Source organism: Thalassophryne amazonica, chromosome 19, assembly GCF_902500255.1.
Source record: "Thalassophryne amazonica chromosome 19, fThaAma1.1, whole genome shotgun sequence".
Taxonomy (NCBI): Eukaryota; Metazoa; Chordata; class Actinopteri; order Batrachoidiformes; family Batrachoididae; genus Thalassophryne; species Thalassophryne amazonica.
Window position 1 is genome coordinate 41,683,571 of NC_047121.1, and position 19,059 is coordinate 41,702,629.

The following is a 19,059-nucleotide window of genomic DNA, read 5'->3' on the forward strand; positions in this document are numbered from 1 at the left end:
CGTAAGCCTGAATACCCAACAGAGAATTCTCAATTCTGCTGCTTGTACAACCCCTGGCAAAAATTATGGAATCACTGGCCTCGGAGGATGTTCATTCTGTTGTTTAATTTTGTAGAAAAAAAGCAGATCACAGACATGACACAAAACTAAAGTCATTTCAAGTGGCAACTTTCTGGCTTTAAGAAACACTATAAGAAATCAAGAAAAAAAGATTGTGGCAGTCAGTAACGGTTACTTTTTTAGACCAAGCAGAGGAAAAAAATATGGACTCACTCAATTCTGAGGAATAAATTATGGAATCACCCTGTAAATTTCCATCCCCAAAACTAACACCTGCATCAAATCACATCTGCTCGTTGACATTGACCCTATGTCATGAAATTGACCCCATATGTCTTTTTGCAAGGAATGTTTTCACAGTTTTTGCTCTCTGGCAAGATGCATTATCATCTTGAAAAATGATTTCATCATCCTCAAACATCAGAAAGTGTCCAAAATATCAACGTAAACTTGTGCATTTATTGATGATGTAATGACAGCCATCTCCCCAGTGCCTTTACCTGACATGCAGCCCCATATCATCAATGACTGTGGAAATTTACATGTTCTCTTCAGGCAGTCATCTTTATAAATCTCATTGGAACGGCACCAAACAAAAGTTCCAGCATCTGTTGTGTGTTGGGGGGTTTGGCTGGACATTTTGGTGTTCTTTTCTTTTCTTTGCTCTCCAGGTGGTATGCAAACTGGTTTTTGTCTGTGGAGAAGGTGCTGGCAGATGAGTCCTTCACCCTCATCAGCATGATGTGCAGCACCTGTGGATGATGCTCACGTGCAACCTTAAAGACTTTCAGCTGAAGCAAATAATGAGATGGCGTTCTGCATTTAAGCCATGAGTGATTCAAGCAGAATTGCCGGGAACTCGACCTTGTGACGTTCGTTTGTGAGATGCTGAGGACCGCTCCTAGGTTTGACACATCGTGCCTGTGAAGGAGGACGGGTGAGGGACACATGCTGTCAGCACACATCAGAGGTGATTGATTGTCTGAATAAGTGTTAACAGTAATTTGGTATTTTGTTACGCAGTATATGTGAATATTGATGAGAGTTGTGCAGCTCGCTTCTCACGGCCGTGGCGTGCGGACAGATGATCCTCCACCTGTTGTGAGAAGCTGCTCATTTACATAAAGCTTAAATTCAGACCTGAATGTGTTGCTGATAGTGTGTGCCTTTGAAGGATATTAGTTGCAGTTGTTGACTTACCTCACCTCTTCTATCCTTCACAGAGTCAGTTTGTCGTGTCCACCTGGGGGGTGTTCGGCAGTGAATGTGAGTCCAGAAGCGCCGGGCTTCGATCCCTTTGGGCGCTGGAGAGTGCGCCGTCCTTCACTCCGCCAGACAAACGCACTTTATGTTGTACACCGAGTTTTGCACAAGAGGGGGATAATAAAATTGTTTTGTTTTTTGGAACCGCTTTCTGGTTATTTAGCGCTGGGTTCAGTCAGACGCAGGTCCGTTCCTCAACCCGCGTCGGCACATAACAGCATCATCACCTTGCCCAATGCAGATTCGAGATTCATCACTGAATATGACTTTCATCCAGTCATCCACAGTCCACGATTGCTTTTCTTTAGCCCATTGTAACCTTGTTTTTTTCTGTTTAGGTGTTAATGATGGCTTTCGTTTAGCTTTTCTGTATGTAAATCCCATTTCCTTTAGGCAGTTTCTTACAGTTCGGTCACAGACGTTGACTCCAGTTTCCTCCCATTCGTTCCTCATTTGTTTTGTTGTGCATTTTCGATTTTTGAGACATATTGCTTTAAGTTTTCTGTCTTGACGCTTTGATGTCTTCCTTGGTCTACCAGTATGTTTGCCTTTAACAACCTTCCCATGTTGTTTGTATTTGGTCCAGAGTTTAGACACAGCTGACTGTGAACAACCAACATCTTTTGCAACATTGCGTGATGATTTACCCTCTTTTAAGAGTTTGATAATCCTCTCCTTTGTTTCAATTGACATCTCTCGTGTTGGAGCCATGATTCATGTCAGTCCACTTGGTGCAACAGCTCTCCAAGGTGTGTTCACTCCTTTTTAGATGCAGACTAACAAGCAGATGTGATGTGATGCAGGTGTTAGTTTTGGGGATGAAAATTTACAGGGTGATTCCATAATTTATTCCTCAGAATTGAGTGAGTCCATATTTTTTTCCTCTGCTTGGTCTAAAAAAGTAACCGTTACTGACTGCCACAATCTTTTTTTCTTGATTTCTTATAGTGTTTCTTAAAGCCAGAAAGTTGCCATTTGAAATTACTTTAGTTTTGTGTCATGTCTGTGATCTGCTTTTTTTCTACAAAATTAAACAACTGAATGAACATCCTCCGAGGCCGGTGATTCCATAATTTTTGCCAGGGGTTGTATCTGTGATCTTGTTCTTTCGATCACTACTCAAAGCTCATGACGATAGGTGTGGAAAGGAGCATATATCAGCTGCTAAATTGAGAGCCTTGCATTATGGCTTTCTTCACCACAATGGTCCAGCATGGGGTCAAATTAGATGGCTCCATCATACCCCCACTCAAGCATAAGACCCTGAGATACTTGAACAACTGCACTTGGGGCTGTAGCTCTCCCCTGACACATAGGGACAATCCACCCTTTTCCCTCCAACCTCTATGCCTTGAAATCCTGTTTATGAAAATCACAAACAGCACTAATGATTTCTTCTTCTTCTTCTTCTTCTGCTTCTTCTTCGATTACATTAGGTAGAACTTTATTGATCCCTTGGGAAGACTCCCTCAGGGAAACTGAGGTTCAGCAGCATTGTATAGCAGCACACAGGGTAAGAAGCACAAAGAGCATCAAAAGTGAAAGTAAAAAACAATATAAATATAAATATACAAATATAAATACCAGAAATACTGCTCACTACTGGTTTACTGGCTACTACTGTTCCTCTCCTTCCCGTCCTCTGTCTTCTTGTTACTCCTCCTCCCCCTGAGTGAGAGGTTGTACAGTCTGATGGCCTGAGGAACAAAGGAGTTATTCAGTCTGTTGGTCCTGCACTTGGGAAGGAGCAGCCTGTGGCTGAAGAGGCTCCTCTGGTTGCTGATGAAGTACCATGAAATCATAATCAACTGTACATATGTTTGGCAGCTATTCAGAGGATGATTCATCCAACTCACGTTTATCTTCTCAAAGCGAACACTGAATCATTTCAATCCTTTATTTAAATTCAGCAACTTTTCATCATTTTTTAAAGTAACTCCGACCTTGATGAAGTATTTCCCTGCACTGCGGTGCACGTACAGTGAGTAGGAGTGACTGTATAATAGTGGTTTTGATGTCGACAATGAATCTAAGGTGCACATTGCGCTTGTGTTATGATGAATAAAACTGCCCCAGTTTTCACTGCTAGTTAACACTCACTTCTGTCTGTTAGCCTTTGATTTCACTGTGTAAACTTTAACTCCCAAATTACAGCTTATTATCCAGAAATCCCACCTCCCAAGCTTCAAACAGCCACGTCGAAAGTCAACAGGTGATATCATTGTCTCATTATTTTCTGCAGTCCATGGGCAGCGCTAATGTGGCTTTGTCAGAGTAATAACAACCCCGGTAAATGAAAGAATTCAATTACCGTTCGGCAGATCGGAGCGCCACAATGGTGATACCGCTGGGCTTTATGAATACAGTCCACAGTGTGCTTGCATTTGGTGAAAGCTTTTATGCTTCAGGACATCAGAGGCATATAACGGCACAAAAAACATAATACACTTCCGCACGGTTCCTCCTGCCGCCCTTCCCCTGAGCTAACATTTTAAAAACAGCCTGTGAACTGCCAGCGTTACCCACACTGCCTCGGATCAGGAATTTTCACGGTGCAAAGTAAAATTCACAAAGACATTCCGGCTAATCCACACCCACCTTGCCTTGTTTCTACTCTGGCTGTCTAAGAAAAGCCTGGTACACTAAATTTGCCAAAGTGAGAGGAGGCCGGATGAGAAAATGTAATGCTGTGGTTTGGTTCTTATCTGCGCTTTGTGTCCTCTCGCACAGTGCTGCAGGAAGGCACGAGGTTCTAACACTCGCTTGTCAATCTGACACTCTCTCAAAGCGTGCAGGTTGGGTTTACAAAGAGGTGTGTCAATGAAAATTACGCGCCGAAATGTAACGGGTTCAGCTTTCTCCAGTTTAGTTGCTGATTTATTATGACCACTTATGCAAATTGAGTCAATTGCAATTTCCCAATTAGAATACCTGAGGCACAGTCCCACATGCCACGGCAGCGCACTCTCAAAACAACAGATGATGCAGATGACGGGAGAAAAGTGCAGCTGTGCCAAAGGCCCGGAGATCAGGGGGCTGCCAGAGGGTTTAAATGCAAGTTTGGCTCCGTCCAACATTCCAGTTTGTTTTGTTTACTTCATCAAGCTGTGATAATATAATATGAGTTGGCAATCTATTAGTTCTTTTCATCTCATCGTCTGACATTTGAAGTAAATACACTTGGTATAATTATGCACATTTTTTGTTAAGCAAATCAACAGCGGGTGTTCCAATTCACTAATCTCCGTTTTCCAGCCTGCCACTCTCACACCACACAGCACATGTAATGTGCCCTAAATGTGCTTTCCAACCTTTCTAGGTTCACTTCCACACACACAATAATAGATTAAAAGAAAAAAAAATACTACTACACGAGAACAACTGCAAAATTTCCAACTAATCCAGCAGACTAACCTGCACCAGTCCGGTGAGGTGCTCCAGAACGCCCTCCAGAGGAAGCTGTAGAAGGTGGTTGTTTCTCAGATTGAGCCGTGCTAGATTAACTCCGGAGAAAACGCCCAGCGGGAGGCTCCGCAGGAGGTTAGCGTTGAGGAATAATAGCTGGAGGGAGGGCATGGAGTCAAAAGTTCCAGGATTGACCTCACGGATCTCGTTGTACTCAAAGTAGAGGTACCTAAGGAGAGGAGCGGACCGTGTTACAGCACCACTACATAAATATTACAATACTGAGCATTTAGTATCATGTTTGATATGTGAATGTGAGTTTGCAAGAAATAGATTTTCTACTTGACTATGTTTTACTAGTATTGTTTTTGTCTAACGTTGGGCTTTATTAGAAGATCTGATACAGCTGCATGAAAACATTCCCTTTTATGGAAATGATACAGTGACTGGAGGCTGAAGCGGCTGAAGTGTTTGTCCAGTCCAGACTTCCTGTGCTGTGAGAATGAGTGGATACCAGCCGTCTCAGGTGACGACTAGATGTCTGAGGTCTCTGTTGAGGAGCCTTACCACAAGGGAGACTACAGGGAGTATGATTTGCATGGGGAGAAGGTGTTTGTGTAGCAGGTGGCTGTACTCTCTCTTGTCTGTATTGTGTTTGTAATCTGACTCCTCCCCTTCCCGTCCCCTGCGAACTCACGATCTTATGCATGGGAGGCCTACACTCTACCCAGTCGGCTAAAACCCCAGGCTCTAGCCTGAGTGTCAAGGGAGTGAGGCCTACTGACTACTATGGCACAGCGACTCCTTCTGGCTTCCATCACATTAGCATGCGGTGCGTTTCTCCATTCAAGAACCAGCGAAAAGCTGCCTCAGTGTTGAGGACCTCAATGGCTGGAGAAGGCCAAGGGGACACCCATGTTTGACCTGGCTGTGGAAGAGAGATGGATACTTTCAAGAAGTGAGGATGGACCATTTTTTTCTATCCGGGACCCAAGGTGGTTCCACACTGTGGGTGGATGTGGAAATGCGTGGCATCAGCACATGTTCTCAGAGCTGACCAGACCTAAAACAACGTATAACATTTGCAAACTGCAATGTAAATAATTTTATATATCTAAAATTTGATCAGTCCTCTTATTATTTCTTTGTCTGTTTTGTTGATTTGGGGGCACTACAAATATTCATTATAAACTATGATAGATATTTATATAATTCAACAGAGTTTTTTTCTCCAATTCTCCAGTGGGTGTCTCAGTTTCACATTTTGTGAAAATGTGCTTCTTGTGCCATAGCAGTGAAACTCTCAAATTGACTATTTTGAAAGTGAAAAACTGCCATTGCAACAACAGAACATAGCATAAGTCAGTGATCTAATTGGGGACGATGTTTGTGGTAGTACGACACGTCATGCAAGATTATCTGTTCCAAGCCCTTAAGTGAAGGCAATGCTGGGTGCTGGTGAGTCCTGGACTCTGGGTTGGTTCTCTGGGACACTGGGTTGGTTCCTGCTTGATTTGTGCCTTGAGTGCAACGATGTCTTTTTGCCAACTGTACAGGAACAAATGTTCATCCACTGTATCTGGGTCCAGACATGCTCTGTCTTTGGCAACAGTGCTGCCAGCAGTGGAAACTCATCTCTCTGATGGAACTAAGGTGGCTGGATGGGCAAACATTTGCTTTGCAAGTTGAACACTGTATAAATCAATCAAACAATGGAAGTGTACACCTTACTCCGTCTCTGTAAAACAAACATTGAAGCCATAAGCCTACATCCCCTCAACAGTTACTAGACACCAATTCAGTTGACACTCACTCACTCACTTATCTTCAACTGCTTACAGGGGGGCTGGAGCATATCCCAGCAGTCATAGGGCGTGAGGCAGGGTTCGCCCTGGACAGGACACCAGTCTGTCGCAGGGCCACATATAGACAAAGAAACACATTCACACCTGCATGCACACCGACGGACAATTTAAAGTTTCCAATTCACGTAACCTGCATGTCTTTGGATGTCGGAGGAAGCTGGAGCACCCAGAGGAAACCCATGGGAAGAACATGCAAACTCCTCACAGAAAGGGCGGGAAGCGATCCCATGACCTTTGTGCTGTGAGGCAACAGTGCTAACCACTAAACCACCGTGCCGCCCACAAAGATACCCATATCACAAATTAAAAACCAAACAAAAAAATGCACAAAACAATTAAAATGCACAAAAAAGCAAGAATAATTAAACCCTTACGATGCAGAGCAGTTTTTATAATGATTTTCCCTTAAGCTGTTGGAAAATCATGGCAATTAGCCAGGATCACCTGACAAGTCTATGAGTAGAAAAATAGTTGAGTAGTTGGGAACTAGCTGGTCACAGTCGACTATTACGACAAGTTGTCCCAACCCTAGAAATAATCCTGTGAAGGGCTAAAGATGGGAGTGCAAAGCAGACTTCTGTATGTGCCTAAAATTTGTGGCAACTAAGATTTTTAAAAGAGGACCAAGCACGCACCGCTGAATAACAATGATGAAAATCACACACCTTTAGCCTCTATGCAGACACACAGTTTTAGTAAGGATTTGACACTGTGTATTATAATTGAGATATTTGGTGTTTGTGCTTCTCAGTGTCACACAAAAATTCTATCTCACAATTTTTAGTTTCCTGTTGTTTTGTCAGCATCTTATCATTTCCTCTGGCCAAATCATTGGCCATCTTGATATAGCAGCCCTCCACCTCCGACTTGATACACACCACTTGTGTGCTTATACAACCCTGTTATGGTACCAAAGAAATCTTCTATATTGGAGATTCAGCAGCTTCAGCTTCATGAGGCACATTTCACATGGGTCATGAAGCCAGGCACCAGTATAACGTCCTACACTGGACAGTCTCCAAAAGGTTGATATCCTTCTTGTACACTGGATAATACGCTGCACTGGCAAAACTGTAGATGGGATTTGACCAATAATGTGAAGAGTTTCACCATTTAGTCACCATGCCATTAATGTGAAGGAGCATGTAATCGTGCACAGAAGTCTGTTTGTCTTGTTCCTCGCAATGAGAGCTGAAGGTCAGAGCTGGAACCACAATAAGCCCCAAATCCTTCTCTGGGGTAATGGTCTTGAGCTCTTCATCCCATCTAACATGCCAAAACATTTGCAAAATACTATCCATTTTGAACTACAGAAAAATAAATGCATGAAGTTATTCCAAAAAGGGATAATAATAATAATAATAATAATAATAATAATAATAATAATAATAATAATAATAACTAGCGTGTTGGCTGCACGCATGCACGCAGAGCTTTTTGTCTTTCCCACATTCTGCTGCAAGCAGGTGCTTCTAATTTTAGACAAACAGAGAGGGTGGCAGAAGACATCAAAAGCAATACATTTTTCAGTCATGGTACTGGCAACATGAGACTTAACTCACTCATGGTAACAGCAACATGAGACATAACTAAACTGACTAAACCAGTTGAACTAGAAAAACACAATAAATCAATAACACTAACAACACTGTTAAACTAACATGAACCACAATAACAACATTTAAACCCTGAACTCCCATGGTGTATTGAAACACATCATCCATTGTATACTGGTAAGATAAAAAGGCTAATTTCTCCAAACATATTTGTCCTATCAAGTTTCCATTTTCACAGCATTCATCCTTGACCAAAAATACATAAGCATACCAAACAGCAAATGTCAGCTGTCCTCGGTTTTGGCGTGATCAAAGAAATACACACGCACACACAGATGCCACTTGGCTATTATAATATCGACAATAATAATAATGCTGTAGTGGTTTCCGAACACATTACAAAATGCTTTACAACAACAACAACACAATAAAAGACATCAAACTAAAATGTTAAAACATTCATTAATAAAGTAAGAACACCTTTTTAAAAATTGTATAACTATGTTACAAGGACTTGATTATACATCCACAAAATGAAACCATTTGGTAACCTATAAAAAAAACTGAGAAAAGCTCTGCTGAGTCAAGATTTAAAGACTCAACAGAACATGCGTGTTGAATCTATTACTATATTCTGAAAAATGGTAAAGACTGAACTCAGTCTTTACAGGTAATGTTTAAGTAATTTACAAGTCACATCCTAAAACTAAAGTGACTGTAAGCAGTAGGGATGATCAAGAGCATGGATATCTATTCAGGCATAATTTTTATAAAGGTTGTCTCAAGATGGCGCTGTGGGAGGTCACTTTCTCAGATTATACTTGTTTTTGTTTACTTTAGTTGGGCTTATTTCTCGTCTTTTCACTTAGTTGGTCTAAGTAAAGCCAAATCCTTGGTTTGTTTACTCCAGTATTGCTAAAACCGTGTCACCACTTCACGTGCAATCACAAAACTCTACGGACAACACTGAGCGACCAGTGTCTATTTTTCTGTTTAGTTTCTCTGTTACTGCGACAGACTGGCGTCCTGTCCTGGGTGTACCCCGCCTCGCGCCCTATGACTGCTGGGATAGGCTCCGGCCCCCCGCGACCTTTAATTGGACTAAGCAGTAGAAGATGAATGAATGAATGAATTTCTCTGTTACAGCACTTTGTTAAAGTGCGGCAACGGATTTAAAACCAAATCCAAACTTCGGTGTTTCATTCCCAGCCCAGTCTCACGTTTTTTTTTTCATGCTCCCGTCACGAAATGAGGCAAATTTTCGGGAGGGTTTTTTTTTATCTCTCTAATACTACCCCTACTCCTTCCCCAACCCTAACCATAACCCCCCCCCCCCCTTAACTTATAATTTCATGCAGCCATCACGGAATGAATTAAAATGAATTTGTGCTGCCGTGACGAAAATGTGGCACTTTTCACACAGAGCGAGAGTTGATGATTGAAGCTCAGATTAAACTCTTGTTGGAAGTTGTTTGTACACTAACTCCCATCAGAAACCAATAAGAAAGCTGTGCGCGTGTGTGCGTGTGTGTGTGTGTGTGTGTGTGTGTGTGTGTGTGTGTGTGTGTGTGTGTGTGTGTGTGTGTGTGTGTGTGTGTGTGTGTGTGTGTGTGTGTGTGCCCTCAGATCGACATTCTTCACCTCTACAGTATCGGTAAGTACTACAAAAATACATTATTCAAAGACTCAAATGAGAGGCTAAGACAGTGCGACTGGGGACGTCCCTAGTAAATAATAGAATACTTATTTAATTTGTCCTTTCCCTGATCAGTCCGGCAACACTGTGTAATCTTTCACTGGTGATATCCATTTCACACATTTGACTGTGCGCACCGGATCATCATGTTCAATCACCATCTGTTCTCACTCATACAAATTCCATCCATTTGCTCATTGGGCTGAATTTCGGAACAAATTAATTATCCTTGGAGACTTTTCCTCATGTGCTGATCATCCGTTATTTCATAGCTGCCACAAGAAGAAATAAGAGAACTGTTTAAAATGAGTTATGCCACTCAGTCGCACAAGAGTCACTAACAAAGGCTAACGAGAGGTTAAGAGGAAGACTTTCTGAATGTCCTAAGAGGGTCTTTATTATTGATTGAAAGTCAAATGAATGAGCCTGCAGATTTTCGTGGCCTTATCTTTTAAATAGAGACAGCGGAGCCGAGAGTTAAAGGCTAAATGATGTTCTGAATATGATGATGTCGTGTAACGACTTGTCATTGCTCTGCTGTTTTTTTTAAATATAGTACACAAAAGATGACCTATCAGGCGACGGTTCGTTTATTGACGCATCTACTGACAAGATATTTTTAAAGAACTGTACATAATATTTGTAAAAAAAAATCTTAGCAAGATTAGTTTGATATGTTTTCCAGAAACATTATCATCCAGATATTTTTGCTGCATTATCAACACTTTCTGTGTGCAAATACAAAAAAAAAAAAACAAACCCGGACTTTTTTGTTGCCTTGCATTGTTACTCGGCTCGCGCCTCAACTGACGCGCGGCATCAAGCAGTATGACTAAAAGAAAGAGAAAGAATGGCACCTTTCATTTCAAAACCAATGTTCAACTTTGCACAATCCCAGAAAATAAGTTTCACACGCTGAAATGCGTAAATAGCAAAAGATGACATGGAATTTCATCTTGGTTTAATATGCAGTGACACAAATAAACAAAAAAAACAAAACCTACCTTAGGTTCTGCAGCCCCAGAAACATGTCAGGGCCGAGCCTCTCCAGATTGTTCCCATTCAGGTAGAGGCTCCTCAGGTTCGTCAGACTGGAAAACGCCCCCTCCTGGAGATAGGAGATGCGATTGTTGCCCAGGTGAAGCAGGTCCAGGCTGGAGAAGTTCCAGAAATCCGTGCGGTAGATCCTCTGGATTAAATTCCCGCTAAGGTAGAGTTTGCGTCCATTGAGCGGCCGAGGCGTGAGCTGGGACACGTTGAGAAAGCCGCTCTCCTTGCAGTTGACAGTCAAATCCAGATCTGTGATGTGCAGGTTGCACGTGCAGCCCAACGGACAGATGATGGGGATAGGGGGTCGCGTCTGGTAGCCAGCTACAGGGGGGTTGTGGTTGGGCATCAAACTGCGGGCGGTGGGGGATGTTCTGGAGGGTCGAGGCCTTTTCGTTGGCTTTGGGTGTCTCTCCCTCTCTTTGCGCTCTGCTGAGGAAGAAGAGGACGAAGTGGACGAGCTGTGAGTATTCTGGCGGGAGCCGTGGACCATGGAGGAGGGCTTAGTCGGTCTGACTCGCCCTGGATGAGAGTTCGGCTTAGAGTTTGGGGGCAAATGTTGGGGCTGTGAGCCACCTGATGGAACACCTCCCTCTCCTTGTAATTCTTTATCCGGGAGGTCAGCGCACAGCTCTTTGCGAGGGATTTCCCTCAGGTCCTTGCCGTGAAGGTGGAAGGGATATTCGCAGGTAACGTCCCCGACCACAGCCGTGTACGGGATCTGCCCCAGCCACTGCTGCAACTGCACCGCTTCACAACCACAATTCCAGGGGTTCTCCTCGAGCTGCAGCTCCATCAGGGAACGGCCGACATACTCCAGCGTACCAGCATATGCGAGGCTCTTCAGACGGTTTCCCCGCAGGTCCAGATGAGTCAGAGAAACAGATCTAGAGCAGCAGCAGGAGGTGGAGGAGGAGAAGGAGAAGGAGGAGGAGGGGGATCGTTAGCTAGGCTAGATGAAAGGACAATGAGATAGTAAGTGAAAATAAAGGTTCACACTTTCCACTGCGGAGAAATCTGTTCTTATTTCATGATTAATCCATCTTTTATTACATGAAATAATGTGACACAGGAACATTAATTCAGCACTAAAGATGGGCTAATTGTGTCTGACACTCCAATTTCTACAGTTCTTACAGAATTCACAAGTCAGAGCACCGAAATCAAAATTTAACCTGAACAGATGAGCAGGCAAGACGGGGATCAGGTTGTCATTGAGGATCAGGACCCGGAGCTTGTAGAGAAACCTTAGAGCGCCACTGTCAATGCGTTTGATCACGTTGTAGTCAGCCTGCAGGTAGAAAAGAAACACTGTGATAAAGATGTAACTGCTTCAACTGGAAAATAGACAGAGCACAGCGGGAACGCCGAGGAAGATGGCAACTCTTTCATTTGAGGATGATCTAAAAACACACAGGTGTCAAGAAGATTGCTTTGCTGGGGCCACCTGCTGCTATTAATCACTACTGTCACAGCAATCTACAATAATCTGAGGCATATCTGTCCATTACCCTGCCAACCACAGATAATCGATATGGTTTATCATCTCGCGCCTACCTGGAGGTATTCCAGGGCCTCTAAACCGGAGAAGGTGTCGTTTCTGAAGACTTCCAGCTTGTTTTCGTGGAGGTACAGACGTCTGAGCTTGGCCAGCCCGTGGAAAGCTCCCACTCGGATATCCTGGAGCGCATTGTTGCCGAGGTTTAGCGAGACTGCGTTGCCAAGGTGCTGAAACCCGTTGCTATAGAGACGTCTCAGAGAGTTCCTCTGGAGGTTGAGTTTGAAAGGGCGGACCCACGACTGTGACACCTGAAAGATTAAATACTGCTCTGATGAGTTATCTTATTAACTCCATAAATGTAAGATAGAAACACCCAAAAGTGACACACAGACGGGGTGTTAGGCTTAAAAATATGCGGTGTTAATGAGAGAGTGCGCGTGTTTCACGTGCATGGGATGATAAGCGATACCTGGCTGACGTTAGTGAAGCCTCGGCCGTCGCAGTGAATGTGCAGCACGCCTTCTTTGACCTCACACGTGCATGGCTCAAAGCACGGCTCGTCTACTTCCTCCTCGGAGTTGTCCACTAGAGGGGTGTGTGTGGAGGTGGGGGTGGGGGTGGGGGAGTGCGAGGCCCCGGACAGGTGCACGCACCCCAGGGCCACCGCCAAAGTGACCCACTGCATCCTCCTGCTTCTCCCTCTCAGCTCAGCAGCCTGGGGCTCCGGCCCGGCATCGGCCCCTGTCCGTGCTGCGTGGCACATACATGCATTCAGATAATCTGGCGCGCACACACAAGATTATTAAAAGAGTGCAAACAGCCAGGGAGGCAACAACAGAAGTAAGGTGTGGATGAACTGCTTTGATATTACATCACAAGCATACTAAAGCATGTGGAAAGTAAAAATTAAATCACACAGAGAGCAGCGCCACAAAGGCAGGAATTGCATTAGATAGGAATAATGAAATTTAGCTTAACGACAGGTCAGAGGAAACAGTTTTACAAGCGGAATCACATTAAATATGCATGTGTGTGGCATGTAAAAGCACAATAAAAGCAGTTTGACCTCACAGTTTTAAAAAGCAGGAAATTTTAGATTCAACAGTCAGTCGCTGCTGCATTTGATAATTTTCAGAGTGGCTTATTTGCACAAATAGAAGAGAAACATGTGCTGTCTTATGTGCAGCAGAAATGTCAGCCGCACACTGCTTTCATGCAGGGGTGTCCAAGCCTGCGCCTGCCCTACGTATTTACCTGCTCTATGCACACTTATTTAACTCTGATGCTCTCCAGCAGCCTGTATTAGAAAACAGACAGGTGCTCTGCAGGGACCAGCGTTGGGCGCCCACACACTTTAACGTATGCAGCATGATTCAGAGTACTGCCGTCTAATGAACTGCACCATTTAATAACATGAACTGCAATCAGTGAACAGAGGGGTGATGCAAAAAATAGCACATACTATCAATTAGAAAAACGTGTTCGACGTTATCAACAGCCATCAAGTGTTGTCATGATCATTACTGTGATAATGACAGTGCAGGGAACGTGTCGAGCTGCAGTGAAGACAGTATAATGACAAGCAAATATGTGACCGGATGGTAATGATGAGAGTGGCACTACAGTAACAACAAAATGGAAACGGGTGCAGGAATGTTGGAAATAAATAAAACAGCCGTGATACGAGTCCTGCATGAGGATATTTGCTCTCACGTCTTAATGAGATCTAAATTGAATAAAGCATCTTGATCTGGTGGTGCAGTGTTGAACGCTGCTATGCAAAATGCAATAATGATCATGATGGTATGGTAGCTGTAATCACACAGCAATAATCTAACATCAGCGGGTTAGACAAGGAGGCAGCAGTGAAAACATCACCGCCCTGGAGAGGAAGAGCAATCACAGCAATGATTATGATGGGGAAGATGAAGGGAGAGGTGGAAACGAAAAGGGGTGGAGGAGGAGGAGGAGGGGAGGCAGAACGAGGCAAAGGAATGAGAGAAAGCGCAGGCATGGAGCAAGAGTAACGGTCAAAGGGTAGGTAAGGAAACGGGCGAGGAAGGAGAAGAGAGGATTGCATAAGCTGTAAGAAGTCAGTCAAGGCTGCCACTCAGGATGAGAGCTCAGAGCGAACCAGCTGAAATCTGATATTGATCACATCAAATCCCTCCTCTCTCACCCTGCACACAATGTACGCCTGCCTCCGAGAAGACGCACCGAAGCCAAGAAACATATGCGTGTGCACAGAGTGAAGACAATGTGAGAAAGGTCAAACCACATCTAAAAAAAAACAGCTGCCTTTCATTTTGCGTGTAGATACAGGTAGCTGCCATACGTGCACAACAAACCACAATAATGCATCAGTGTGTGTTTGTGGATCCCAGATAGAATGCAAGGCCTGCCTTTATTTATGTGTATGTGACCGTAATATGATCTAACATACTGCTATCCCACTATGATGTTACTATCTTACAGTACTCAAAATGCCCATAACTCATAAAATGAATGAGGACTTGAGAATCAAAAGTGGGAGATCAGTCATACGTTTGATCTTTGTTCATACTAAAAAAAAAAAGGTAGGTCTTATAATCTACTATCCCAATACTATACCATCCCACAATGCTCAGCAAAGTCTGATGAAATTTTTTTGAATCCCAAGTAATAGATCAGGACTTATAATCTACTATTCCACTACTAAACTACTGTTCCACAATACTTATAATAACCCACAGTACTCATCCGAGCCTGATGAATATTTTTGAATTCCAAGTAATACATCAGCTACACATTTTTTTTTATGTGTGGGCACATTAAAAATAGTAGGTCTTGCTGTAATCTACTATCCCACCATTATGTCCTACTATCCCACAATACTAATAACCCACAGTACTCATCAAAGTCTGATGAATATTTTTGAATCCCAACTAGTACATCAGCTACACCTTTTTTAACGTGTGGGCACATTAAAAATAGTAGGTCTTTGTTGTAATCTACTATCCCACTATTCTATCCTACTATCCCACAATACTAATAACCCATAGTACTCATCAAAGTCTGATGAATATTTCTGAATCCCAACTAGTACATCAGCTACACCTGTTTTATGTGTGGGCACATTAAAAATAGTAGGTCTTTGTTGTAATCTACTATCCCACTATACTATCCTAATATTCCACAATACTTATAATACCCACAGTACTCATCCGAGTCTGATGAATATTTTTGAATTCCAAGTAGTACATCAGCTACACCTTTTTTTAATGTGTGTGCACATTAAAAATAGTAGGTCTTGTAATCTACTATCCCACTATACTATCCAACTGTTCCACATATAATACACATAGTACTCATCAAAGTCTAACAAATATTTTTGAATTACAAGTAGTACATCAGCTATACCTTTTTTATGTGTGGGCACATTAAAAATAGTAGGTCTTGTAAACTACTATCTCACTATACTATCCTACTATTCCACAATACTTCATACTAAAAAAAAGGTAGGTCTTATAATCTACTACCCCAATACTCATCACTACCACAGTACTCATCAAAGTCTGATGAATATTTTTGAATTCCGAGTAGTACATCAGCTACACCTTTTTATGTGTGGGCCCATTAAAAATAGTAGGTCTTGTAATCTACTATCCCACTATACTATCCTACTATTCCACAATACTTATAATACCCACAGTACTCATCAAAGTCTGATGAATATTTTTGAATCCCATGGTGCAACTCCCACTTTTTTTATGGGCATGCACATTTAAATTTTTTTAAAAAGGTTTTATATATGACTGTCCTATTACTATACTACTATCCCAGATTACCTACAATACTCATTAGAAAATAATGAGTACTTGAGAATCTCAAGTAGTATATAAGACACATATTTTGATGTGTGTCCACATTAAAAAATAAGGATCTTGTACTACTAACTCACTATAATGCTGTTATCCCACAGTAGTCACAATACCCACAGTAATTGTATACAAAGCCCACATTTTTTGATGTTTGCTTTTGCTACAAGATGTGGGTCTAAAATATTATCTCACTATGATATCACTATCTAACAATGCTCACGATACCCATAATACTCACCAAAGCATGCATCCCAAGTAGGATATATAACGCACTTTTTTGATCTACATGCACATGAAAACGTAGGTATTACAATACTCATACTACTCATCAAATATTCGTTGAATACTTGACAATCCCATGTAGAACATCTCCCCACATCCACTGATGTACATTACACAAGGTGGGTCTTATACTCCTATCCGTTACTATATACTGTCTTACAATACCCAATACCCAAGTGTGCAAGTATTGTAGGTATTACATAGTAGTTTGTGGGGTAGTAATGTTGTAGGAAGATCCAAGTTTTTCAATGCACATGCATGTCCAGAACTACAGTACAAAGATTACTGTTCCACTGTAACACAAGTTACTTTATAGCTTCATTGTAGAGGTGGGTGGATCGATCCTAATATCGATAATATTGATACCAACGCTGGTATTGATATTGAACGATCCTCGGGTAAAAAGATTGATACTCAAGCTTTTTTTCTCTCCCACACTCACTGACTGCTCCACACGCAGATTCATCAAAGTCTACTCTCTGTCTGTAAGAGCAGCGCTGCGCTGTGTCACACAACACGGAGCAGCGCACCCTTGTATTGTGGTTGGTCAGTCCTCTACCTCAGGAGATTTTGTTTTAAGTTGTGTTGAGTGATATTTTTTTAAACAAAAATGTTGACGGTGATAATAAAGTATTTTGTTGTCACATACAATGTTTGGCGAAATCCTATCCTAGGTCTTTTGGATCCTTTGGATCTGTGAAGCTTAAATGTGAAAAAATATCGGTATCGATATCGGCGATACTGGGCCTGTATTTACTTGGTATCCGATCAATACCAAAATTCCCAGTATCGCCCACCTCTACTTCATAGCACAAGAAATTCAGAAAAAAAAAAAAAATCTCAACTAATAAAGTACTCAACCACACTGGACAAATTGGAATACAGCACCATCACAGTCCGAGCTCTGCGAATGAGACACAGTCATCCAAGTAAAATGTATTGTTTATCACTGGGCCTGAAGCCTCCCTTGCATAGTAGAAATCAATAACAAGTCCACATAGACTCCAGTTTGGACACCCCCCCCCCAGTGGACAGCCATCTCTCTAATAAGAAACACATTCAACAGTCGAGCCTCTTTCTCCAATCAGCAAGAGTGGACTAGTCAGCATTCAGCATGGCTCTGCATCATTATGGTAATCAGAAAGCAAAGGACTAATGTGGTGCCTGCAGATTGCACCTCTATCTATCTATCTGTCTCTGTCTGTCTGTCTGTCTGTCTGTTTGTCTGTCCAGTCCAAGTGAAATCATGCCCGACACAGGTGTGGCTTCCCTCTTTCTCTCTCTCTCTCTCTTTTTAACTCTTTTCTGACTTTTTTTCGTCTCTCTCTCTCTCTCTCTCTCTCTCTCTCTCTCTCTCTCTCTCTCTCTCTCTCTCTCTCTCTCTCTCTCCACAGTGACGCAAGCGTGCCACAGATGACGGTCACTGCCTTTTTTTCCTCGCCACATTATTCATGTCACATAATTCCAGTGTGTCTCTGTCCTCCTTGTCTGTCAGAGCGCACGCGGCGCCTCCATCACCAAACTGGCTCGACGCGCGCGCGGGCCCCGCGCTCCCCGCACGGAGCCGCACCATCCGCGCGAGCATCAGCATCAGCACCAGCAGCATCAGTGATCAAACGCAGCAGCACCTCCAAGAAAATCAATTACCCACACACACACACACACACACACACACACACACACACACACACACACACACACACACACACACACACACACACACACACACACACACACACACACACACACACACAGCCCGACATCAGTGCACGCGCAAACTGTAAAGAGAATTAAAAGAATTAAAGCGTGACTAATTAAAATGCCAAGTCATTAACAGAACCTATTAAGACATTTACCAGGCTATGTATGAAAATCCTTGGCAGGGCAACGCAGTCCAATCGCATTCCACATTGTCTGTCTCTTCCTCCCTCTCTCTCTCTCTCTCTCTCTCTCCTCAGCTCCAAAAATCGCCTCTGCGATCCGCACGGCGACGCAGGGATCCGGGTAAATACTTACTCAGTCCGCCGCCACAGAATTAGGAAATGACCGAGAAAACACTTTAGAGGCTGACTGTCGACATGTCGCTCACATTCAGCCGCACTCCTCTCTCTCTCTCTCCTCCTGTAGCGGCTGAGGCGGATAGGGAGGGCGGGGGGGGGGGGGGGGTGATGGAGGGTGGAGGGGGAGCAAGGGTGGGGGGGACGTGATAAGACTGCAATGAGGTGGAGGATAAAAACTGAGAGAGAGGAAGACGGGAAAAGCGCTCGGCTTTAGGATGCAGCTCCGCGCCTCCACAGTGTCGCCTGGAGGAGCTGCGGCACCACCGGACCGCCGTACGCGCGGAGAGAGGGAGAGTCCGCGTGATGATGGAGGAGAAGAAGATCAAACACAAGTATAGTTAACAAAAGAGCGGCAGATTAAACGTTAAGCCCGAGTTTGGCGCGCGCAACTTTTGTGGCTCATGCGTAAAAATCAAATTTAAAAACGCGATCGCCGCGAGAAAGTCGCAAACATAAACTTTCTC

General features: G+C 43.2%; 1 protein-coding gene across 2 annotated transcripts in view; it reads right to left on the reverse strand.

Moving 5' to 3' along the window:
* LOC117532084 (SLIT and NTRK-like protein 3) overlaps positions 1-18,659 on the reverse strand; it is a 35,184-nt gene extending 16,525 nt beyond the window's left edge. The window contains exons 1-6 of one of the 2 annotated variants that reach the window (XM_034195322.1): positions 18,552-18,659; positions 12,863-13,143; positions 12,450-12,701; positions 12,068-12,183; positions 10,850-11,779; positions 4,738-4,957 (exon numbers count right to left, since the gene is read on the reverse strand). In XM_034195322.1, the coding sequence (XP_034051213.1) occupies positions 4,738-4,957; positions 10,850-11,779; positions 12,068-12,183; positions 12,450-12,701; positions 12,863-13,078 (1,734 nt within the window). In that variant the 5' untranslated portion in view covers positions 13,079-13,143; positions 18,552-18,659. Of the gene's footprint in view, positions 1-4,737; positions 4,958-10,849; positions 11,780-12,067; positions 12,184-12,449; positions 12,702-12,862; positions 13,144-18,391 lie in introns of both variants that reach the window. The other variant, XM_034195321.1, reaches the window with a different exon arrangement.
* Between the last annotated feature and the right edge of the window lie 400 nt (positions 18,660-19,059).